Source organism: Pongo abelii, chromosome 20 (assembly GCF_028885655.2).
Source record: "Pongo abelii isolate AG06213 chromosome 20, NHGRI_mPonAbe1-v2.0_pri, whole genome shotgun sequence".
In the NCBI taxonomy this organism is placed as follows: domain Eukaryota; kingdom Metazoa; phylum Chordata; class Mammalia; order Primates; family Hominidae; genus Pongo; species Pongo abelii.
Window position 1 is genome coordinate 49,939,800 of NC_072005.2, and position 25,408 is coordinate 49,965,207.

The 25,408-nt window shown below is 40.9% G+C and overlaps 2 protein-coding genes across 17 annotated transcripts in view; one reads left to right on the forward strand and one right to left on the reverse strand.

Moving 5' to 3' along the window:
• The window catches only part of ZNF221 (zinc finger protein 221), an 83,396-nt gene that overhangs the window by 9,131 nt on the left and 48,857 nt on the right, over positions 1-25,408 (forward strand). For 2 of the 4 annotated variants that reach the window (XM_054540625.2, XM_054540627.2), the window contains exon 2: positions 14,295-14,407. The exons of 1 other annotated variant lie outside the window; for it this stretch is intronic. In XM_054540625.2, the coding sequence (XP_054396600.1) occupies positions 14,295-14,407 (113 nt within the window). The remainder of the gene's footprint in view (positions 1-14,294; positions 14,408-25,408) is intronic. One more of the 4 variants, XM_054540626.2, reaches the window with a different exon arrangement.
• On the reverse strand, positions 304-24,893 carry ZNF45 (zinc finger protein 45). 13 transcript variants are annotated; one of them, XM_054540617.2, is made up of 10 exons: positions 24,523-24,822; positions 24,021-24,321; positions 22,194-22,275; positions 20,813-20,920; positions 13,556-13,715; positions 13,392-13,464; positions 11,360-11,406; positions 8,776-8,902; positions 8,077-8,169; positions 304-4,169 (listed from the first exon to the last, which is right to left on the reverse strand). In XM_054540617.2, the coding sequence occupies exons 7-10, from the start codon at positions 11,372-11,374 to the stop codon at positions 2,359-2,361; spliced, it is 2,046 nt and encodes a 681-aa protein (XP_054396592.2). In that variant the 5' UTR covers positions 11,375-11,406; positions 13,392-13,464; positions 13,556-13,715; positions 20,813-20,920; positions 22,194-22,275; positions 24,021-24,321; positions 24,523-24,822; the 3' UTR covers positions 304-2,358. The 13 variants fall into 13 exon arrangements, with proteins under 13 accessions (XP_054396592.2, XP_054396591.2, XP_054396599.2 ...); XM_054540616.2 differs by having other exon boundaries at positions 22,190-22,275; XM_054540624.2 differs by having other exon boundaries at positions 8,776-8,965; positions 22,190-22,275.

Consider the following 25,408-nt stretch of genomic DNA (forward strand, 5'->3'; position numbering starts at 1 on the left):
ATCTGGTTTCAAGACATTATATACAGATACAAAAGTCAAAATGTGCAATATTTGGCAAAATGATAGACACATAAATCAATGAAACTGCACCAAGGCCAGAAAAAGACCCATACACATATGGTTAATGGATTCACAAAGGTGCCATGGCAATACTGAAAGAATAATTGGGTTCTCATATGCAAATAGTGGACCTCCCTTATATAAAGATTCACATCTTATATAAATACTAACTCAAATATATCACAGACCTAAATATAAAGCCTGAAAACATAAAAGTTGTGATAAAAAAAGTGGGAGAAAATCTTTGTGACCTTGAATTAGGCAGAGTTCTTATATTTGAAACCAAAAGCACAATCCATCAAAGACAAAAAAGGAACTTCATTAAAAATTTCTTGTGTGAAAAATACTGTTAATGGAATAAAAACACAAGCCACATAATGGTATACAATATTTGCAAAACACATAATTGACAAAGATATCTATCCAGAACATATAAAGAACTCTCAAAAATCAATAAGAAACAATCCAGGTTTTAAAAAAATGGACAAAAGATTTGAACATAGTTCACAAAAGAAAATAGGCAAATGGATAGCAAACGAGCAGTGAAGATGCTCAATGGCCATTAGGGAAGTGTAAATTAAAACCAAAATGAAATCCCACTATAACCCTTTGAAATCCTAATAACAAAATAAAAATGAAACCAAATCCTGACATACCAATTGTCAGTGAAGTTAAGGAACTAGGACTTCATACACTGATGGTGGGAATGTAAAATGGTACAGTTATTTTAGAAAAGTCTGTCAGTTTTTCATAGATAAGTATACTGTTACCATACAACCCAGCAATTCTACTCCTAGATATTTACTAAGACAAAGAAAATGTGGACACACAAAACTGTTTGTAAATGTTGACAGCAGCTTTCTTCATAATCACTGAAAACTGAAAACCCAAGTATCTCACCAGTGATAAATGGATAAACAAACTGTGGAACATCCATATGACAGACTATTACTCAGCAATAAAAGAAATGACTTCTGTATTGATATATGCAACAAGACAGATGAGTCTCAGAAGCATTAAGTGAAAGGTGTGACTCCAAAGGAAACATACTCTAGAATTCCATTTATATGACATTCTGGAAATGATATAAACTATACAGACAGAAAATGAGTCAGTGGTTGACAAGGGCTGATGATGGGGAGAGGAGCTGACTAAACAGAACAAGCAAGTTTCGGGGCAGGGGGTACTATAACTGTAGAATATCTTGATTGTGATGGTGGTGTTCACATAACAGCACTTGCCAAAATGCATAATGATATACTAGAGTCAGTTTCACTGTATATAAATTATTCCCTAATTAAAAAAAGAATGTTAGCTTGTATGATTTTCATGGATGCCTTTTATCTCATTGAAGAATTTTTTCATCATGAGTGGATGCTGAATTTTGTCAAATGTTTTTTCTGAATCTACTGAGATGATCATACATTTGATCATAAGAATCCAGATATAAGAGTACATACTAAATCCATAGGAAGCTCAGGAACAAACCTAATTAATTTATGGTATGGAAATCATACTTGGCACTGGAGGTGGGATTGACTGGAAATGGGCACAAGAAAACTTTTTGGTTTAATAGACATATTGTATACATTGATCTTGGTGATGATTACATTTGTCAAAATTCAGAAAGCCATGAACTTGAGACTTGTGCATGTTACTGCATGCAGATTACACCTCAATAAAGTACTGTTAACATACAAAACTTCTAGTTGCTAGCCAGAAACTGATTTCTGGACCCACTAACAAGCTGCAACCTTCAGTTTGATAAACACTCGTCCATGAGATCTGCAAAAATGGGAAAATCAGGCCATATGACTAACTTATATATCCTCCAAGCCTTGCAGAATTCTTCTTCTGAGTACAATTTTAGAGAAACTTTTAGAGATAAATAAAAATGTCAAATATTACTGAATTTCAAATATGACAGTAATTTCAAATATTACTGAAAAATTACAACGTGTTAGGCACTGAAAAGGAGAGTGGATTTGGCAGTCAACAAAGTCCGTACCCTCTTGGATCTTATATTCTAGTGGAACAGAATTCAGCATTTCCATCTTAGTACTTCTGATTTACTCCAGATCAGACTCATCCTTCCTGATCCTCTTGTCTGCATGTATCAGCTAATGGTCAATGTTCTGAATGCAGTCCATATGTCTCCACTCTTATGAGGCTTCTCTGCTGTGTGGTCTCCCAATCACTTGGCTGAACTACTGACTCTATAAAACAAATGTTTTGTTTATGATAGCTCTGATTATTAAAATATTTCAGCACCCATCTGAGATAGTAAAACTTATTTTATCAAGTTTTCCTGTGTGAATCCTCTGATGAAGGAAAGTCCTTGTCACCCTCATCATCAGCATGGACTCGCTGATGAATGATAAGACTTGAGCTCCAACTGAAGCCCTTCCCACACTCCTCACATTTGTATGGTTTTTCTCCAGTGTGAACTCTTTGATGGGCTTGAAGGTATGAGCTCCAGCTGAAGACTTTCCCACATTCCTCACATTTGTATGGTCTCTCTCCTGTGTGGACCCGCTGGTGGGCTTGAAGGTAGGATCTCTGTCTGAAGCGCTTACCACACACATCACATCGGTATGGTTTTTCTCCTGTGTGGACTCCACGATGTGCCAGAAAATTTGAGGCCCGACAGAAGCCCTTCCCACACTCCTCACATTGATAGGGTTTCTCTCCAGTGTGGCACCTCTGATGGGCTTGAAGCTGTGAACCTACACTGAAGCCCTTCCCACACTCTGCACACTGATATGGTTTTTCTCCAGTGTGAACTCTCTGATGCACCTGAAGGCTGGAAAACTGACTGAAGGCCTTACCACACTTCTCGCATTTATAGGGTTTCTCTCCTGTGTGGATTCTACAGTGTACATTAAGATCTGAGCTCCGACTGAAGCCCTTCCCACATGTACCACATTTGTAGGGTTTCTCTCCAGTGTGGCCTCTTTGATGGGCCAGAAGATTTGAGGCCTGGCTAAAGCCCTTGCCACACTCCTCACATTTATAGGGTTTTTCCCCTGTATGGACTCTAAAATGAATGTTAAAATCTGAGCTACGACTGAAGCCCTTACCACATGCATCACACTGATATGGTTTCTCTCCAGTATGGCCTCTTTGATGGTCCAGCAGATTTGAGGCCCGGCAGAAGCCTTTCCCACACTCCTCACATTTGTATGGCTTCTCTCCAGTGTGGCTTATCTGATGGGCCTGAAGGTGTGAACCCACACTGAAACCTTTCCCACACTCCTCACACTTATAGGGTTTCTCTCCTGTGTGGATTCTACAATGAATGTTAAGGTGTGAGCTGTAACTAAAGCTCTTGCCACATGCATTGCATTTGTATGGTTTCTCGCCAGTGTGGATTCGCTCATGAGCCTGCAGTCGTGAACGCCAACTGAAGCTCTTCCCACACTCTTCACACTTATACGGTTTCTTTCCAGCATGAACTTTCAGATGAACTTGAAGATATGATCTCTGACTGAAGCCCACCCCGCACTCCTCACATTTATAGGGTTTCTCTCCCATATGAACTATCAGAGGAGCTTGACAATGTGAGCTTTTCCCAACATTCCTCCCACACTCTTCATATTTGTATGGATTCTCTCCAGTGGGAACTCTCCGATGATGGTGAAGATGTGACCTCTGACTAAAACTCCTGTAAGTTGCATCACTTGTGTATGATTTTGCTGTACTGTGGACTCTCTGATGGGCTTGAAGACTTGAAAACCGACGGAAGGCATTATCACATTTTTCACATTTGTAGGGCTTCTCTCCTGCATGAGCCCTTTGGTTAATTTGAAGATGAGAGCTCCAGCTGAAACTTTTCACACAATGTTCTCCTCTGTAGGGTTTTTCACCAGTGTGGACTCTGTGAACTTGAAGATGGGAACTCTGATTACTGAATCCCTCATCTTTATAGTGCAAATCATCTCGTTTATCCAACTGGCAGCCTGTTCTTTGAATATTTACCACAGAATCTTGATACTTGATTAACTCTCTTGTAATCTGTTGCCAGATCTGGGAGCAGAAAAGCTCTTCATGAGGCAAGTACCTTAATCCTACTTCTTGAAGAGTCTCCATCTCTTTTAGATTCTTGCTTCCTAAAAGGATAAAGAAAATTTGGAAATGGGGCATGTGAATAATGTTTTGTTCCAAGATGTCAAGTTTATAAACTCGGGCCCACAGCCTAAGGCTTCACTGAACCAGGAGTAGGTTCCATTTCTCTTTATCATCATGTACATGTACCAGGAAACCAAGAGGGAGTCACCAGGTTCTCATTCGCTACATATTAATGAGACCTGCTTAGAATCACACTAAATTTCTGTGTGTGCTACCAGGTAAAAATGTGGTGGTTGCAGAAAAGGAAACATGTTTCCTAATAAATCTTTACCAAGAAATTGCACCTTACTGAAAGCCTCATTTTTTGCTATAGCAAATGTCTAATGAATAGCTTCCACAAAACTTGCCTACTGCATAGACATCTGAACAAAGTGGCCCTGTTCAAAATGTCTAGTAAAACTCCTACACATAAATTTTCAAAAACCTTTGCCTGGGGTTATTTCATTGGAAGTTTATTCCAAGGTTGGGAGATGTTGAGGCACTGTGCTAGTTAGAAAGACACATTTTTCAGAAAATACCTTATCACCTAAGTCAGGGCCCCCAACCCCTGGGCCGTGGATCAGTACCAGTCCGTGGCCTGTTAGGATCTGGGCCACACAGCAGGAGATGAGCAGGAGGCCAGTGGGCATTACCGCCTGAGCTCCGCCTCCTGTCAGATCAGTGGTGACATTAGAGTCTTAGAGGAGTGCGAATCCTATTGTGAACTGCGTGTGCGAGGGATCTAGGTTGCGTGAGAATCTAATCTTATGAGAATCTAACTGAGGTCTGATGATCTGAGGTAGAACAGTTTCATTTCAAAACCATCCCCCCGACCCCAGTCTGTGGAAAAACCGTCTTCCAACAAACCAGTCCCTGGTGCCAAGATTGGGGATCGCTGACCTACATACCTAAAGTTTGAGTGTAAGCAGATAGTGGTCCTTTACCTCTTGCTAGGAAATATCCTCCATGAGAACACCTGGGAGAAGAGGTTTATGGTAATAACATACATTATTCTAAAACCTGATAGCAATTAAAGTTTCCATAACCACCAGGGGGGTTTCACCATGTTGGTCAGGCTGGTCTTAATCTCCTGACCTCGTGATCCACCTGCCTCAGCCTCCCAAAGTGCTGGGATTACAGGTGCGAGCCACTGCACCTGGCCCTCTTTTTGTTTTTTAGAGACAGAGTCTCACTCTGTCACCCAGGCTGGAATGCAGTGGCACAAACATGGCTTGCTGCAGCCTCAACCTCCTGACTCAAGTGATTGTCCTGCCTTATCCCCCCAAGCTGCTGGGACTACAAAAGCACACCACCACACCTGGCTAATTTTTGTATTTTTTTGTAGAGATGGGGTTTCACCATCTTGCCTAGGCTGGTCTCAAGCTCTTGAGCTCGAGCTATCCACCTGCCTAAGTCTCTCAAAGTGTTAGGATTATAGCTGTGAGCCCCCACGCCTGGCCCAGTGAGGCCTCTTTATCACTCAATATCAAATAGTAAATTCTCCCCATCTACCTTACACCCCTGGCAATTTCCATTCACCTGTTTTGTTTTGACAAAGCACATATTACCCTCTGACAAACTATATATGTCCCTTATTATTTTTTATGTCTCTGTTGAATGGATGTTGCCATCCATGAGAACAAGCATTTTATATCATTCACCACTTTATCATCACCCAGGAGCTCTGCCTGACACACAGTGTTCAATAGATGTGTTGAATAAAAGAATTCCCACTTGTCTTCTCTGGGAGACTTTGAGCCAAATTACAAAAGTGAAAGAACTTTTTCAAGTAAACTATGCATAATGGGAAAGGGACTGGAAAGAGTGATTCTTCTGGGAAATTTAAAGGTTTCACCAGATTCACGGCTAAGTGGATGGTGCTGCTAAGAAAATCATGCTGATCACAAAATCATGGTAAGAATTACTTAGGAAAAAAAAAATCATAAGCCAGAAAAGTGGCCAGGGGATCTAGGGACTGATTGCTTCTGAAATTTTTGTTCTCTGATTTTCCTTTTTCAAGTAGGAGTCAATATTTAGAGCCTCGGGAATAATGTTGTCTCTGAAAGCAGACTATAAAAATGGATGGATGTAAATATATTTTTCTATATAGATCACACCATTGTTTTTCAAACTGAAGGCTAGGACTACTAGTGAGTTGGAAATAAATTCAGTAGCTTGTGACAAGCATTAACAGAAAAGAGAAAATATTAGACGTGTTTTGTAAGCAAGAAATGTATTTCTCTGCATAAATTCTTGTTTAAGGCCACACACACACACCTACCCATATGTGAATGTTTGTATTGTTTATGATATAAAATGTATTTCTTATTGTAACTCATACTCAAAAGTTTGAAACCTCCTAGCCTAAATGATTAAGAAAGGTATTAATTTCTTAATCAAATTGTTCAAATAGAAAGTTACATTGTAACAATGGAAACTTGGGAAACAGATAAATGTGTTTCCTTTAAGTTGAAGCCTACATAGTTTGTCATGTCTGTATATATTTTGCAAGTTTTCACTTTTATTTTTATTTACTTTTTTTGAGATGGAGTTTCACTCTTGTTGCCCAGGCTGGAGTGCAATGGCGCGCTCTAGGCTCACTGCAACCTCCACCTCCCAGGTTCAAGCGATTTTCCTACCTCAGCCCCCCAAGTAGTTGGGATTACAAGTATGCGCCACCATGCTCGGCAAATTTTTGTATTTTTAGTAGAGACGGGGTTTCGCCATGTTGGCCAGGCTGGTCTGGAACTCCTGGTCTCAGGTGATCCACCCGCCTCAGCCTCCCAAAGTGCTGGGATTACAGGCGTGAGCCACCATGCCTGGCCGCAAGTTTTCACTTAAATGTGACTTTTTTTGGTCTTCCTGAGAATGTGTCAATTTGAGGAGGGCAATTTCCCTATTTTGCCCAGGTTATAATGTTTCTAATTGAAAATGATACGTTAGGCCCTTATTACAATGAAGAGAAAACTAAAATCTACCTTCTTTAGTATATGTTTATTTAATGGCTATCTTCTATAACATTTATTTGCATAGTGGCTAATTCTGTAGAAAATAAAGGCATTGCCATACATACCATATTTGAATAGGGATGACTAAAATGGTAAGTAATATTCTTTTCTGTAACTCTCTTTGGAAGAGGTGGGTGGTTGCCACAAAGAAAAATTTTAAAGGGGAAAGACTTAAAAGCTATTCTCTAAACATTGTTTTTTCCTTGTGTAAAGTGTTTTTGGGGACTTGCCTTAAAAGTGGTTATGAGAATCTTTATTCTAAAAAGTAGTTCTTCACCAAGTGAGCAAGATTCACTATTAACGGCTACAGGAAAGCCACAAGGGGGAAATGATATTCAATTTGATTACAACTAAAGCTAAGCTTTCATTAGATGTGAGTGCTATGGTCTCAATGTGTGTGCCCTTGCCATTTTTATGCTGAAATCCTAACTCCTAAGGCATTAGGAAGGTGATTATGTCATGAGGGCAGATCTTTCATGAATTAGGATTAGTGCCCTTATAAAACAGGCCTGAGAGAGATTTCTTGCCCCTTCCCTGTAAGGACACAGCAAAGAAGGTGCTGTTGTTGGATCAAGAAGTGGGCCCTCAGCAGACACTGAATCTGCTGGTGCCTTGAACTTGCACTTCCCAGCCCCCAGAAATGTCAGAAATAAAATTCTGTTGTTTATAATTCCCCCAGTCCATAGTATTTTGTTTTAGCATCCTGAACAAACTAAGTGGGTTAATGAATACAGATCTTCATATATCCAAAAGCACCCAATAAATTAGAATTAGATTAGATATTCATCAGGGGGAAAAGAACTGTTTTAGCCTATGCCTTCGTCACATATTTTTGTTTGCCAACCTTGGAATATCTCCAAGACTAATAGAAAAAAGTCCAGCAGCCCCAGCCCCTCCTCACCTGAGGAGTTATCTCTCTGGGTTGCCATCTTCATCATCCACAGCTTTTCTTCTCTCTCTAACTGTGGTAGACCATCTGGTGTGGACTGATGCCCTGTGAAAAGGCAAGGACGTAGGTTTATAATTAATACATCAGAAGCCAAAACTACTAAAAATTATCGTCCTCATTTCATCATCTTCAGGACATCAAAATTAGTGTTTTCAACACTTCTAATCATGACCCGTTGGAGGAAGTATATTTCATGCAAAGACCTAAGATATGCAGATATAAGTATAAATTACTGGAAAAAAAAAAGTTTTCATCATACCCCCTCCATTGTCTCTCACATTCTTCTTGGCAACAGGACATAGTTTTTGCTGCAATGTGCAGTTATTTCCAAGTGCTCTGACATTTTCTACCCCATTTTATTTCATTAAAAAAACCAATGGTACAATTCATCAAATGTATATCAGGACCCACTAACTGGAGATGACCACAATTTGAGAAAGGATAAAAGTGTAGTTGTCATGCTGTCAATTTATGGTTCATTAACAAAATACACACTTTTGCCAGGGGAGAAAGACTAAGAATTCCATATCTGTCTTATGATGGATGATTAGAAAACTGAAAACCAGTTCAAGGGCTCCAAAGCCCTGTATACCCAAGGACAGAGAGACAATAGAGGGAGCCAATGTTCAGTCAGAGAATGCCTGTCCTCACCCACTGAGACCACATTCCTGAAGTTCTCCAGCATCACATCTCGGTACAGCTTCCTCTGGGCAAGGTCCAGCAGTTGCAGCTCCTCCTCAGAGAAGACCACAGCCACGTCCTTGAATGTCACTGCCTCCTACAACATCAAACACACTCCACCTAAATCTTGCAATAAAGGTCCACTGGAAAAGGGATAGCACTGAGAAATGTGAAAAAGATGTGTAGGGAAAGGTGTCAGATTCTTAAGAGACCATACTCAATTTTACTACAGTTAAACACACCATATAAAGTGTATTATAGTTTAGAGGTTTTTCCTTTTCATAATAAATGCTGTAAAGAACAACTTTTTGCATAGATATTACCCACCTATTTTCTTAGGTAAGTTCCAAGAAGTGAAAAATCACAATGTCAAAGAATATGCAACTTCCAAATTATGATGTATGACAGATTTTCTTTTCAATTTTTCCCTATCTTATCCTTCCCCCAAGATAAAGTATCATTGATTTTCCATACCATAGATAACACTGAATATAACCAATTTTTAAAAAATCCTACGCAATCTGTTCAGTAAGAAACAACTGGGTTTTTTGGTCTAATTAACTAGTAAGATCATATTTTCATATATTTACTGGACATCTTTATTTTTCTTTGGTATCTTGCCTGTTACTGTCCTTTTATTGATATTCCATTTAGAATTTTATAACTCTGTAAAATTTCTAGTGATGATTTTAACTCATTGTTTTTTAGCATATACATTGTTGTTCACCTACATTTTGCTGGTGTTTTATAGCTTTGTGTTCAGGAGTGTTTTTCAAACTCAACACTGTTGCTGTCTAGGGAAGGACAGTTGTCTGCTGTGTGGGGGTGTCTAGGGCACTGTAGGGTGTTTTGCAGCATCCTTAGCTTCTACCTACTAGATGCTGGTAGCACCCCCGACCTGTGGTACCAGGAATGTTTCCAGATGTTGCCGGGTTGGTGGGGGGGTGGTGGGCAGTAAAGTCACCCATGATAAAGAAGCACTAGCATATCGTTTTTTTTTTTTTTTTTTTTTGAGACAGAGCCTTGCTCTGTTTCCCAGGCTGGAGTGCAGTGGTACGATCTTAGCTCACTGCAATCTCTGCCTCCTGGGTTCAAGTGATTCTCGTGCCTCAGCCTCCCGAGAAACTGGGAACACAGGCGTGCGCCACTATGCCCGGCTAATTTTTGTATTTTTAGTACAGATGGGGTTTCGCCATGTTTGTCCAGGCTGGTCTCGAACTCCTGACCTCAAGTTATCCACCTGCCTTGGCCTCACAAACTGCTGGGATTACAGGTGTGAGCCACTGTGCTCGGCCAGCATTATCATACTGTTTTAACTTTTCATATGAAGACTGTTCATCCCTGGAGCCCTGCACATTCAGGTGCCCTAAATGAATGACAGTGATCATAGAGAAGAAGAGGCCACTGGAGAGTGAATCGAGTAGGGGCAGTATTATCTGAGGCATCTTCCACTAACTAGGACAAGCTAGGCACCCACACAAAAAGGGCCAGGTCCTTTGAGTGGAGAATTCTTTTCCTTTGCCTCTCTCTTCAATCAAGTGAAAATCCTGGAGTCTTTTGAAATCAGTTGGATCTTTGGTATCCTATGTGAAACTAAGCAACTTTCCACAATTCTACAATCTTGTTTCTTTGTAATTAAAATGCACATGAGACCAAGTACTGCCTCATAAAGCTGGTTTGAGGAATAAATACAGTAAGAGAAGTATCTGGTAAGTCCTCTTGTACTGATAGACTTTTAAAATTAAGTACATTATTACTTCAATAAAATAAGTTAACATAAGAGTAAAACAATACGGATCAGTAAGTAAACATACATAGGGTATAACTCAGGCCTGGGTAAGAAAAATCTAACTTTCTTATGTGGAAATATCTAATAATATTTTCTCTAAAATCAGTGACATCATGTCACACGATGTCATATTTGAATCACTGACATAGGAAATACCCAAAGTACCACATATCAAAAGTACTTTTTCAATATAGTGTTTCTATAACATTAAATAATAGCAAAACTCCTTCAAATTGCTTTTTGGAAAAAAATGGTTATTTGTGGGAAAACTGTAGTAACAATTTTCAGTAAAAATTCTAAACTACCTAAACGTTGATGAATGAGGAGAAAAGTTATCTCACACACACACCACAGAGTAACATCAATTCAAGGGACTATAAAAATATGGGGCAAGTAATATTAATTAGAAAAGGTGTAACTTGAACATTTTGTCTATACAATGCTTACAAATACACAGTTATGAATACATCTGAGGAAAAGAACATGGAAAATCAAAACAGTTGTTTTGTAAGGGAAACAGTAGGAAAATGAGAGATTTTTATTCTGTTATTGACTTTTCTATTCTATGCTTATTTATCAAATTATAAAGTCATAAAATAAAGCAATAAAAATTAACACAAAAGTAAAAAGCAGCAAGCATCTGGCACACAAGAGGTTCTCAAATGTCTACCATTCTCCTTCATCTTCCTAACAAAGAGAATACGGTGTGTGTAATCTTTACGAAATGAGATGACAATTATTTGGAGAAAGGGAGGTCCAACTCACCTTAGACTTCGTCATTTTGTCCTCCTCCTTCTGGAGAAGTGCCAAGTCTTAAGAGGGAAGGAGAAAACATGGGGGAAGGAGAAAAAAGCCATGAGAGTTTGGCCAAAAAAAAAAAGAAAAAATAGCTGTTTTTTTTTTTTTTTTTTTTTTTAAACATGAAATAGCAACAGTGTTCCTTCCTCCGGCTGGCTTGATGAACAGAAACTAGGCTGGATTCCAGATACTACTTGTCCCTTTGGCTGTAAGACCCTGGCAGCAAGTGACCTGCCTGACCACACAGAGTGTGCCCCCAACATAATTTCTCCTTGTGGCTCTCAGGGTATGACTGATTCTAGGGAGAGTAGAAATTGAGAGTAAAATACCCAGATTAAGAGTATTTGGCCCCTCTGGAGCCAAATGCCTAGATTTATGGCATTGCTATTTATTCGCTATGAAATCCAGGACAAATTATTAATATCTCTGTGCCTCAGTTCTTTCATCCATAAAATGAAGAGATTAACAATGAGAGAATTAACAACCTCATAGGATTGTTTACATATTAAATGAGGAGGGAAAAAGCTCAAAGAATATTTTCAGAGTACCATATTTCTTAGCTGCAGAAAAGCACATAACATTCAGTAACATGAAACCTGTCCTCATTAATGGTTTCTACCAATAAATTCTTTTTTTTTTTTTTTTTTGAGAGAGGGTCTTGTTCTGCTGCCCAGGCTGGAGTGCAGTGGCACAATCATGACTCACTAAAGCCTTGACCTCCTGGACTCAAGCGATCCTCCCACCTCAGCCTCCCAAGTAGCTGGGAACACAGGTGTGCACCACAGTGTCCAGCTAACTTTTTGACTTTTTGTAGAGACGAGGTCATGCTATGTTGCCTGAGCTGGTCTCAAACTCCTGAGCTCAAGCGATCCTCCTGCCTCAGCCTCCCAAAGTGCTGGGATTACAGGTGTGAGCCACTACACTCAGCCAATGAATTCTTTAGTAGAGGTTTGTGCTTTAACCTCTGAAATACCTGTTATTCTCTCTTGGTTTCCCATACTTAATTTGAGGCTTTTGCAATAATACTTAAGATTACAGTGGTCCTTCCTATCCATAGTTATGCTTTCTGTGGTTTCAGTTACCTGAAGTCAACTATGGTCCAAAAATAGATGAGTACAGTGCAGTAAGGTATTCTGAGAGAGAGAGAGACCGTGTTTATAGAACTTTTGTTACAGTATTTTATCATTATTCTATTTTGAGTTATTGTTGTTAGTCTCTTACTGTGCCTAATTTATAAATTAAGCTTTATCATAAGTATGTAGGTAAAGGAAAAACATAGTATATTTAGGGTTCAGTAATATCTGAGGTTTAAGTCATTCACTGGGGGTCTTGGAAGGTATCTGCTGTGGATAAGGGGGGACTACTGTACATAGATGACTGCTTTTTTGATAGTAAAATATGTAACATAAAATTTACCATTTTAACCATGTTTTAAGTGGTTACATTCAGTAAGTACATTTACATTGTTGTGCAGCCATCACCACTATCCATCATCAGAATTTTTTATGTACCCATTAAGTAATAATTCCCCATTCCCCCTCCCAGCCCCTGATAACCACGTTGTCTCTATGAATTTGACTATATGGACTGGTTTCTAAAAGGTATAAGACCTTGCAAAATTTGGCTGTGCACAGTGGCTCATGCCTGTAATCCTAGCACTCTAGGAGGCCAAGGTGGGAGGACTGCTTGAGGCCAAGAGTTCAAGACCAACCTGGCCAACAGAGCGATCTCTAAAGAGAAAAAAAAAAAATATACCTTGCAAAATTTACTTTAACAGTAGGGCCTTAAAAAGACTATCATAGAGACAGAGAAAATTTAATAAAAAATCGTGACTCTGCAAGATTTATGCAACTATAAATTTGATAATTAATGTCACCGAAATTAACAAGCTATATAGGAAGCACAATAATAACAACAAAAATGGCGATATTTAAATACATATTAGGGACCTTATGAAGAACTTGGCACATGATATTTCATTAAGGTACTTCACACATACCTGTGAAGAAGCTACTGTTATATCAGTTGTGTGACCTTGGTCCAAACACCTAAACTTCTGTGCCTATGCTCGGCTATAAGAAGGGAAATGAAAACAGGATGTTAATCATAGGATTACTGTGAGGAATCAATGAGTGAATTTATGCAATGCCCTTGGCATAGTACCTGGCATTTTAGGGAGTTCTCAACAAATGATGATGACGACAATTGTATCCTTTTAACAGGTGAGGAAGCTGAGGCTTGGTGAGGTCAAGAGGCAGGAACGGTACCTGAATCTGGCTTTCATACCAGAGCCAGTATTCTAAATCTTGTCTCTCTGTTGCTTCTAAAGACAAAAATAAGCAGATGGGAGTCTAAGATCTCATGGAAGGAGAAATGAGGGCTCCAGAGTTAGGGGTAAAAGAGAGACACAGAAATGGAGATTGGACTCTGAAGCCAAGGGAGCTGCTTGAGGGAGTAGAGAACAGAGTTGTGAACAGTCTAGACTCCAGAACCAGCCCACCAGTACTGGAATACGGGCATCTCCAACTTGCTAGTACTTTGTGCTCTAATGTCTAATCTATAAATTAGATATAATAATAATACCTACCTCACGGGAAGGTCAGTGAAAGTGACTAAGTATACATAAAACACATGGAACAGTTTCTGGCAGCTTAAATGATCAATAGAAGTTACGCATAAACCCATGCAGCTGCTTTACATGAAACAGTCAGGGAGCCCCTCCCTTGCTGCTGTGGACAATGTCTGTGTCCCTTCAAAATTCTTATGTTGAAGCCCTAATGTGATGTTATTGGGAGGTGGGGCCTTTAGGAGGTAATTAGGTCATGAGGGTGAAGCCTCCATAATGGGATTGCTCTCCTTGTAAGAAAAGCAAGTAACCTAGCTCTTTCTCTCTTCCTCCCAGGAAGATACAAGACAACAGCTTCTGCAAACCAGTAAGAGTGGCCTCATTAGACATTGGATTTGCCAGTGACTTGATCATGGACTTCCCAGTCTCCAGGACTGTGAGTTATAAAGGTTTGTTGTTTAAGCCACTCAGCCTATGGTATTTTTTGTTATAGCAGCACAAATGGACTAAGACACTCAGGGAGTCTGCAGCTTCACATGGCTTGATGATGGGGAAGCATAGGCTGGATTCCAGATTTCACTTGACCCTTCAGCAGAGAGCCCCTGCACAGTGAAAAATGGAGTTCTCCTTGTAGCTCTCAGGGTATGATTCTGATTCTACGGAGGGTGGAAACAGAGTAAAATACCCAGATTAAAAGCTTAGTATTAGTTAATTACTGCTTGATTTATTAGTAAATTATTCTTAGTTCTCTTATTTCAGATAGAAGAACCCTTACTATGGAAAAGGGAAACCTTCCAATCTTAGAAGAAATACTTATTTATTTATTTTTCTGAAATGGAGTCTCGCATGTGGCCCAGGCTGGAGTGCAGTGGAATGATCTCGGCTCACTGCAACCTCCCTTCCGGGTTCAAAAGATTATCCTGCCTCAGCCTCCCCAGTAGCTGGATTACAGGCACCTGCCGCCATTCCTGGCTAATTTTTTTTGTTTCTTTTGTTTTTTTAGTACAGATGAGGTTTCACCATTTTGGCCAGGCTGGTCTCGAACTCCTGACCTCAAGTGATCCACCCGCCTTGGCCTCCCAAAGTGCTGGGATTATAGGCATAAGCCACTGCACCCAGCCTGAAATACTCTTTTAGAATTTGTAATTCACTTCGTTCTAACTCTATATTTGCCCAGCAACCTCTGCTCAATAAGAATGTTTTGCAGGGGATATATTTCCATTGCCTCGGAAAAAAAAAGAGATAATAGCAAATCAACCGTCTGTCTTGTGATGAATGTTTATTCAGCTTTATATCCCAAGTACCTAAAACAATTCCTGTACAAAGTAATTGCCCAGCAGAAATGACTGAACCCACCATTAAACATGGAGAGGCACATAGGAAGACTAGACTAGTTGGTCTAAGTCTGTCTGAGACTGACTCCAGTTGGGAGGATTTGGAGAGCAAGGGTTTTATTTCCAAGTTTTTCCTCTAGGTCTTTCACAATATTTGCCGTCCTTGGGCAAGATCAAAGTCATCTTTGGAAGGAAAAGCATCTCTGGATTTTGTTAAATACCATCTTAGGAAAGTACTCTGCTCTTCAAAGTCAGTGATGACATGAGTCACTGTTACAGAACCCACAGAATGTGTCCCTTAAAATATTGTGAATGAACACTATTTTACTGCCTGCATAATTAGCACTAGACAGGTGAATTTATTACTACTTCATTAAATAGATGAGTTTTTATTAACTCAATGAAGACTTGTGGGAACCTCACTAAAAGAGATGCAATTCCCCAGCCTCAAGATGCTCACAGTCTAGTGATGAGGAAACTGGCAATTCCACTACACATGCCTAAATGCCAGAGTAGTGCACAGCATCCTCTGGCGGCATGAGGAATGGGCTCATAAGCCCACAGTGGAACGCAGGGGGTTCTACACAAACGTAGCTTAATCTGAGCCCTGGAGGGTGACTGAGCTCTATTAGCTGGAGAATCCAAATCACTATAAAACTCCCAGAGAACAAATGTCATGATGTGAAGACAAATAATAGGCAGAAGGAGATGGGCAGGGAGGCAGAATTCAAACCATGATGATGTTCAAGTCACAGTATTATCTGCAAGTCAGCAGGAGAACACTGAAGGACTTCCGGAAAGGAGAGTAAAAAGATTCCTTTTGTGTTAGAAACAGATTACCCTCTCAGACAGGAGGAGGCTTGAGGGGGAGGAGGCTAGGGCCAGAGAGACTGTTAGGAGAGCCACACTGAGAACCTCTGTCTTCTTTATGCAAATGTCACCACCTCAGAGTCTCTCTCTAGCCATCCTGTAAATAACTTCGGTCTCCTAACTGCACCCCAGCACTTCCTATCCCTCATCTCTGCTTAATTCTTTTCTCTAAGCCCTTATTCCTCTCTAACATCCTTCTAGGTATTTACTTACTTATATTCATCACAACTGTCTAATGTGGAGTTTCATTACCTGCTCCATCCCCAACACTTACTATGTTGCTACAAGCATTTGGAAGGAACCCAAAGATTTGCAGAATGACTACTTTAATAACTCAGTGAATAGTTGATAGATACACCATGTGGATCAGGGCCTCATTATTTATCACCTGAACCATTCATTCAACATATGATTGTTGAAGGGTCTACTCTGTGCCAGCCAAGGGTCCTAGACGTGAAATATACAGCAGTGAACAAAGACCTTGGTCTCACAAAGATGATATTATAATGGGCTACGAGGGCATAGCAAACCCCCAATATATAGCGAGAGACACTTTTAAGAACAATAGGGCAGGGTAAAGAAAGAAAAAGAGATGAAATCTTTTGTCATGAAAGATTTCTCTTATATTTGAACAGAGACCTCAAATATAGGAAGAAAAAGCCATGCAGATATCTGATATCTGAAGGCATGTAATTCAGCCCTGAAGAACATAGAAAATATTTTTTTTGTTAAAAAGCCACAGGTCTGGTATTTAGCAAAGACATGGAATCAACCTAAATGCCCATCGATAGCAGTCTGGATAAAGAAAATGTGCGGATCACAGGGTCAGGAGATCGAGACCATCCTGGCTAACATGGTGAAACCCCGTCTCTACTAAAAATACAAAAATTAGCCGGGCGTGGTGGTGGGTGCCTGTAGTCCCAGCTACTGGGGAGGCTGAGGCAGGAGAATGGCATGAGCCCAGGAGGCGGAGCTTGCAGTGAGCTGAGATCACGCCACTGCACTCCAGCCTGGGCGACAGAACAAGGCTCCGTCTCAAAAAAAAAAAAAGAAAAGAAAATGTGGTGCATATACACCATGGTATACTATGCAGCCATAAAAAAGATGTCCTGGCTGGGCGCGGTGGCTCATGCCTGTAATCACAGCACTTTGGGAGAGTGAGGCAGGTGGATCACCTGAGGTTAGGAGTTCGAGAACAGCCTAACCAACATGGAGAAACCCTGCCTCTACTGAAAAAAAAAATGCAAAATTAGCCAGGCATGGTGGCGAATGCCTGTAATCCCAGCTACTCAGGAGGATGAGACAGGAGAATCGCTTGAACCTGGGAGGTCGAGCTTGTGGTGAGCCAAGATCACACCATTCCACTCCAGTCTGGGCAACAAGAGCGAAACTCTGTCTCAAAAAAAAAAAAAAAAAAAAGATGCCCTTTGCGGGAAGATGGATGGAGCTGGAGGACATTATTCTTAGTAAACTAATACAGAAACAGAAAACCAAATACCACATGTTCTCACTCATAAGTGGGAGCTAAATGAGGAGAACACATGGACACGTAGAGGGGAACAACAGACACTGGGGTCTCCATCAGGGTGGAGGGTGGGAAGAGGGAGATGATCAGAAAAACTAACTCATGGGTACTAGGCTTAATACCTGGGTGACAAAATAATCTGTACAACAAACCCCCATGACACAAGTTTACCTATATAACAAACCTGCACGTGTACTCCTGAACTTAAAAGTTATTATTACTATTTTTTTAAAAGCCACAGTCTGGTCTTTCCACCCGTGCTGATCAAATTTAATATTCCATCAATCAACGGGGGATGCTGTGAAGACATCTGGGGGATTCTTGGGGGTTTCTATATCCCACCCCCCCAGAAATTCTAAATCAGATCATCAAGGATGGGACTAAGAACCTATTTCTACCAATATCCCAGGTGATGCTAATGCTGCTGGTCCCTAAATTACAATTTGATAGCATCAGTTAAAACAGCTCTCTAGATATTTTCAGACAAACACTTGAGGTTTTCACCTCCAATTTTTCTACTAACCCCAATATACTATCCTATTGCCTAAGGGCAAAAAGAACTAAAAAAGGTAAAAACAAACTGCAAGCTTCTCTTTCTCTCTGATACTAACAAACAGGAATGAAGGTTTGTTAGGATCAGGAGTGCCAAGGTCAACTCTATGCTCCTAACATTAACCACGAAAAAACCCAGGCCACTCATAAAATACTCCCTATAATGACAGCAACTGACATTTAGAGCAACTGACTGACTGCCTGCCAAGGCACTGTTTACATAAATTCTTCACATGTAGTATCTCATTTGATTTTCATAACAATGATAGAGATTGAAAAAATAATTATGCCCATTTTACAGACAAGGAAATAGAGGCACACAGAAGTAACTTGTTCATGTTTAACAAGTGGCCAACAGAAAAGTCAAGATTTTCACCCAGTGCCTTATCTGCTAGGACACTGGTTGCACCAGGCAATGAACCCAGGCAATTTGACACCTGTGCCCATGTTCTTAGCTGCTCTACGGTGGTTCTCAAACTCTGGTATGCATACATATCAAAAGGCCTGAGATTCCATATGCTGCCTTGATACCTTTGAGACTCACAGGGCCCTGAAGGCCTAGCCATGAGCTCCCGGCTCTCTCCAGATATGCCCTCTCAGTGGGAAAGGATCCCTGCCCACCTAGTTCCCCATGTGTTAACCATGTTTTATGTACTGGCTATTTGATATCTGCTATTCCTAACCTCTCCCTAAGTCTGCTGAATCACAGGGCCAGACTAACAACCAAAGTTATTTGCATCTTCCCTGCAAGCAGCTTTCACTGGTGGGAGAAAGACATATTACAAAAGCATAGGCCCCAGTTCCTTTCTCTGTCTGCTTCCTGACCCTTGCCTGTAGTGGGCTTCATGTGGTCTGGTGTGGTGTGATGTACCAGTGGAACTCTAAGTATTAAAATACTATTCATTGGCATTAATCTCTCCATGTTGTCACTCAGCCGCTTTTATAAAATTAAGACTTAAGCACAATTCATCCTATTTAGCCAGACCACCTGTACCCGACCAGGTCCTCCACATAACAGGTTTCGCCTCCCTGCCAGCCTGCAGAGTTATCCAAATGGTCAATTACATCTTCTTGCAGGAACCAAGGGTCACCCTGCTACCCTCCTGTCACTACAAAATCAACCTACCATGGCCCCTGTTGGTTCAATCTATTCCCAAGTGCAAGTCCTCTGGGCTGTGAATATGTGACTAATAAACTGCTACCAACCTCTTCTGCATAGGCTGACTGTAGGGTTTGTGTGTTCAGCCACCTCCTGCCAGTTCGAGTGATGTCTTAGTCTATTTTTGCTGCTATAACAAAATACTAGTTATAAAGAACAGAAATTTCTCACAGTTCTGAAGGATGGGAAGTCTAAGATCAAGGCTCCAGCAGGTTGTGGGTCTGGTGAGGGCCTTTTTGTTGTTCTCACTTGGCAGAAGGGTAGGGGAAAAGGGGGACGGGGGAATGCTGTGTCTTCATATGGCAGAAGAACAAGGGAGGTGAACTCTCTCTCTTAAGCCTCTTTTATAAGAGCATTAACTCCTTCATGCCCTCATGACTTAATCACTTCCCAAAGGCCTCACCTCTTAATAACACCACAATGGGGATTAAGTTTCAATGTTCGGGGGATACTCAGACAGCAGCAGGTGGGGGAATCCCTCCTTCACCAATGGGATAAATAGGTGACCAGAACCCCCGAATTACTAATAAAGAACACAGAAGTTCAAGCTCATAGAAGTAGTGTAGGGCCTGGGTCTTATGATTCTGATGTGACCACAGTTCAAGAACCACTGCATTATTTACACTGCCTCTTAAAGAGTTGACGGAACTGTCCAAGGGCACCCAGGAAGCCAGGGGCATGGCTCTGCCTGGCACTCAGGCCTACTGATTATCAGCTCCCTGCTTCTCTCCAGTATAAGATGCCCCTAGAACTCTCTCTAAGAGGAAAGAGCTGCAGAATGACTGGTAATGCCTCTGGAGGCAAATTCTCAGAATGAAAGGGGAGGCTTCCCTTAGACCAGTGCTGTCCAACAGAAATATAATGCAGGCAAGCTATTTGTGTAATTTAAGTTTTTCTCATAGCTACATTGAAAAAGGTAAGATGAAGCAAGTGAGCTTAATTTCAACAATATATTTTCTTTAACCCAACATATCCAAAGTATTATCCCCTCAACTTGTAATCAGTATAAGAATTATTGAGGGATTTTACTTTCTTTTTTTCATACTAGATCTTTGAAATCTGTTGTGCCTTACCATTATAACATATCTCAATTCAGACTAGTCACGTTTCAGGTGCTCAATAATCACGTGGCTAATGGCTACACTATTGGACAGTGCAGGTTTAGACCTTTTTATTAAGGCAATATAGACTATATAATCATCCCACAGGGACTCGCTAAGTTCAAAAGACAGCAAATTATAGTTAGTTACAGGTTTCAACAATCACTATCATAGAAACTATTCACATTTGTTTAAATATATAACAGAATTAAATCTGTTTATATATAAATATAAATATATATAAATATATATATACATATTAAATCCATAGAAAAAGTGGAAAGTGGGGAAGAAAAGAATACTTAAAAATATACCATTAAGGCTGGGCGCGGTGGCTCACGCTTACTTTGAGACGCCCAGGCGGGTGGATCACGAGGTCAGGAGTTCAAGACCAGCCTGGCCAAGATGGTGAAACCCTGTCTCTATTAAAAATACAAAAAAATTAGCCAGGCGTGGTGGCGGGCGCCTGTAATCCCAGCTACTCGGGAGGCTGAGGCAGAGAATTGCTTGAACCTGGGAGGCGAAGGTTGCAGTGAGCCGAGTTTGTGCCACTGCACTCCAGCCTGGGCAACAGTAAGACTCTGTCTCAAAAAAAAAAAAAAAAAAAAAAAATATATATATATATATATATATATATATATATATACACACATACCTTTGCTCCTTCAATAACTTGTTGTATTTTTCAACTTATCTGTAGAAGATGAAGGCCAGCTTTAGTCTATAATACACAGAGGACTTACTACATGTGAGGCACTATTTCAAACATGTTACATATCTCTTTTAGTCTTCACGGAAACTTTATGAGGTAGTTATTAATATCAACCCTACTTAACGGGTAAGAAAACTGAGGCACAGAAAGGTCAAGTAACTTGCCCAAGGTTATTCAGTCACTGAGTGTTCCAACCTAGCTGCTGAGGTTTGATTCTGGCTCTGCCCCGCTGATTGTGCCACCAAGTCATCTGTACAGTTAACTTGTCTGTGTGTTTGTTTTTTCATCTTTAAAATCAGAAACTAGAACTGTCATAAAAAACAAATAAGCTAGTGCATGGAAAGCACTAGAAATTCTCCAAGTCATAAGAAACACCCAACAAATGTCAGCAGTCCTCATCATAATCTCCATGTGATAAATATTAAACCTGGCCAGGCATGGTGGCTCATGCCTGTAATCCCAGCACTTTTGAGAGGCGGAGGCCGGCAGATCATTTGAGGTCAGGAGTTCGAGACTAACCTGACCAACATGGCAAAACCCCGTCTCTACTAAAAATACAAAAATTAGCTGGGCACGGTGGTGCACGCCTATAATCCCAGCTACTGGGGAGGCTGAGGCAGGAGAATTGCTCAAACCCAGGAGGTGGAGGTTGCAGTGAGCCAAGATCACGCCACTGCACTCCAGCCTGGGTGACAGAGCAAGACTTTGTCTCAAAAAACAAACAAACAAAAAAACCCAAAAAACTGAACCTTAATAGTGGTCTGATTTGTCTTTAAGGGAGTTTGTTTTAGATCTTGACAATATTATCCACAATTGTACATTAACTTTTGAATACCCTGAAAAAGTTGATGGATTCTACAGCCCACCAAACGTGAGATAACAGACAAGGACTGTGGATAATCCTATTTTGTTCTCTAATTGCAAGCTGTAGCGCCCAGAATCCAGATGCCTGTTGGAGAGCTACATGAATCACACTTACTCACTGAATAACTCCTCTTTGCAAACCTCTTGCTGGGTACTCTGAGAAGAATATGATAATGTCCATGAAACAGAGGTCCCTGAAGTCTAATGGGAGAGAAATAGGAAACCAAGAGTTATATGCTAGTGGCAAGTGCAACTCCAAAAAAGAAAAGAAAATCAATCATCTTCCTTTTCCTAATTGCAACTCTTTCTAGCTTTCTCACATAAGTAGCATTCTCCTAGCTGCCAGGAGTGAAAAACCTCAGAGTTACTGTTAATATCTATTATGGGCTGAATTGTGTGTGCCTCTCTCAAAACGTTAAAGTCCTAACGCTCGGTATCTCAAAAATAACTGTCTTTGGAAATAGGGCCTTTAAAGAGGTGATGAAGTTGACTTACAGCAAGGGAGCTCACGCACACAGAGGGGAGAGGCCTTACAAGACACCAAAACTGGTGACACCTTGATTTTGGACTTCTAGCCTCCAGAACTGTAACAAATACATTTCTGTATAATCCAACCAATTTGTAGTATTTTCTTATGGCAGCCCTGGCAAATGAATGTAATCGTTCCTCCCTTGGCCTTCATGTATAAACGATTAGTGAGGCCTAGCATGGTGGCTCACACCTGGAATCCCAATACTTTGGGAGGCTGAGGTGGGTGGATCACTTGAGGTCAAGTTTGAGACCAGCCTGGCCAACATGGAGAAACCCAGTCTCTACTATAAACACAAAAATTAGCAGGGCGTGGTGATGGGCACCTGTAAAGCCAGAGGCAGAAGAATTGCTTGAACCCAGGAGGCAGAGGTTGCAGTGAGCTGAGATTGTGCCATTGCACTCCAGCCTGGGCAACAGAGCAAGATTCCATCTCAAAAAAAACAAAAAACAAAAAACACAATTAATGATAATTATTAGTTTTTAAGCCTTACTGACTCATCATCTGGGTTTGTTTTAAAATACTCAAGAGAAAAAACGTTGGTGGGAGAGGCAATAAGATTAGCAAGAATGGAAGCAGGGTGACTGTACATTAAAGAGTTCATTATATTTGGGTATGTTTGGATATTTCCATCGTAAAAAATAAGGGAATAACAACCCACTATGAATAGTGTGATAACAATTTCATAAAACACAGACAAAAACACATTAAAAACTGCTAAACAGAAATGCATTAAAATGTTAATAATTATCTATATCCTAGTATTAAGGACATTTGTAATATGTTATATTTCTGTATTTTCTGCATCCTGTACAGAGAACATGCATCTCTATGATCAGAATATGAACTACTAATATTGCTTAAAATTAAATCAAATGAGAATTCTTTCAAAATTTTATAAAGAAGTCCAAACTCAACCTTGCTTTCAAAATCTTCTACAGTAAAATTCCAACCTCCCTCCCCAACTTGATCGCAAATGGCTCCTCTGCAGCCAGTTTCCTATGATTATTTATATGGATTGTTTATCTACTTTATTTCCTAATTTTAAATTGGGATTTCAAACTGTGGCACCAAGGGTATTCAGATGTAAGGAACCCAAGTCTAGGACACAAATCCCACTGTTCTTACTAGCACTGTGATATAGGAAAGTAAATTAGGCTCTCTCCATTCCCTCATCTGTATAATTGGTGTAATAACAGTACCCACATCACAATACCCACATCACCTTTGTAAGGTGAACAGAACCCACAACACAAGGCCTTTGTGAAGGTTCAGTGTGTTAGTTTTTATAAAGCCCTCAGAGCGATACTCAGCACCCAATGTTTAACTAGTGTGACTAATATTCATGTCACATTTTCCCCAATTATACAATAACAGAACACTTCTGTAGCAGAAACATTTGCAAGGAATGAAATACCTTCTTGCACTCGGAACAGAAGAGAAAGGTGAATGCTATGTCCTGTCACAGTGGGGCTCTGCTGCCAGGAGCCAGGATGCTCTCCTTCCTCCTCTCCGCAGCATTCTTTCAGAAGTCAGGGCAGGGGAAGGAAAGGAGGCTGGGAGATTGCACGATCTTGTCTGAGATCCTGGAAAATCCACAGAGGATAACTCCAGATGCCACCTGTTGAGTGATGCGCTCTTTCTTAAAAAACAGGTCAGAAATAGTCCAGGAACAGCCTCCTTTCCTGCAGGAATCAGAAAGAAGAGCCAGACGCTTGCTGAAAAATGAATATTTTTAAGGTTATTATGATAGTTTTAATATTAACAGCCAACATGTTGCCACATTCCTGTACTATTCCATACACATTTTGCTTGTACTATATTACTAATTGTCAAAACAAATATATAAGGTTAATATTCCCTTTTGCAGAAGAGGAAACTAAGACCAGAAACTAAGCACCGAAAGATTAAGTTCTCACCCAACGTTACACCGCTAGGAAGCGACAGAGCTGTGGGAGGTGGGGGAAGGCGGGTCGGGCCGCTGAGAGCCCAGGAGACCCTCAGACGCCGCCCCATTCAGGTCCACTTCCAACCTGGGGACTCCCGAACCGCCCCGAACGCAGCGGCTCCGAATAGAGTAAAGCAATCAGCTGCCCTGCCATTCAATTCCACCCTCCGCTGCTCGCCGCAGCGTCTTTTCCTGCTGACCGAAGTGCGAGCCCCGCTGATCCTACGACCAAGCCATAAAAGTTAAAACAGGTCGTGGGGTCCCAAGGCTCATTCACCTCCACGAGAGGAACGAAGGCCGCGCTCTCAACCTCTTGCAGCGGAAGTGCCTGGGAGAGCAGGGAGCTCTGGAACTGCATTTCCCAGCATCCTTGGGAGGAACGGAAGCCGCTGCCCCGCCCCTCTAGGCAGAAGTGCTGGCTTCAACTCCCACGGCCGAATCGGATTTCCCAGAATCCCCGCGGGGAGTGGGCTTCGTGTTCTCGTCCTCAAGTAGCCGAAGACCCACCGAACCCACTGAGCCCTGGGTTATGGGTTCCTATTTCCCCAGTGGAGCAAATAACCAAGCCGCGCTTTCCCTGAGCGGAAGTGCCCCCAAAAGTCTGGACTACACGTCCCAGAATCCTCTGTAGGGCTAAGCTTCCCGCCAGCCTGCAGTTTTTCTTTTTAATTATCAGGTGGAATCTAAGTCATTGCTTGTAGAGCTCAGCCTTTTTCCTTTTGCCATTGTTCCCTTTTATACGTGACAGAAGTTGCAAATATGAAAAAAAAGAGGAAAATACAAAGGAATGCTATGTGTGAGCTAAAAACAGAGGTAATGAAAGAGGTGGCCAGAGCCGCCCTGAGCAACAAGCCTTT

What these genes read in the sequence shown, in the direction of transcription:
- ZNF45 (XM_054540613.2), bottom strand. Translation starts at nt 23,035, where the DNA reads ATGGAATCTTGCTCTGTTGCCCAGGCTGGAGTGCAATGGCACAATCTC. An exon ending in AAAGAGGAGTTATTCAGTGA is followed by an intron (nt 11,407 to 22,189) that starts GTAAGTGTGATT and finishes TTCCCTCTTAAG; the next exon opens with ACTTGGCACTTCTCCAGAAG. An exon ending in CCAGAGAGATAACTCCTCAG is followed by an intron (nt 4,170 to 8,076) that starts GTGAGGAGGGGC and finishes TTATCCTTTTAG; the next exon opens with GAAGCAAGAATCTAAAAGAG.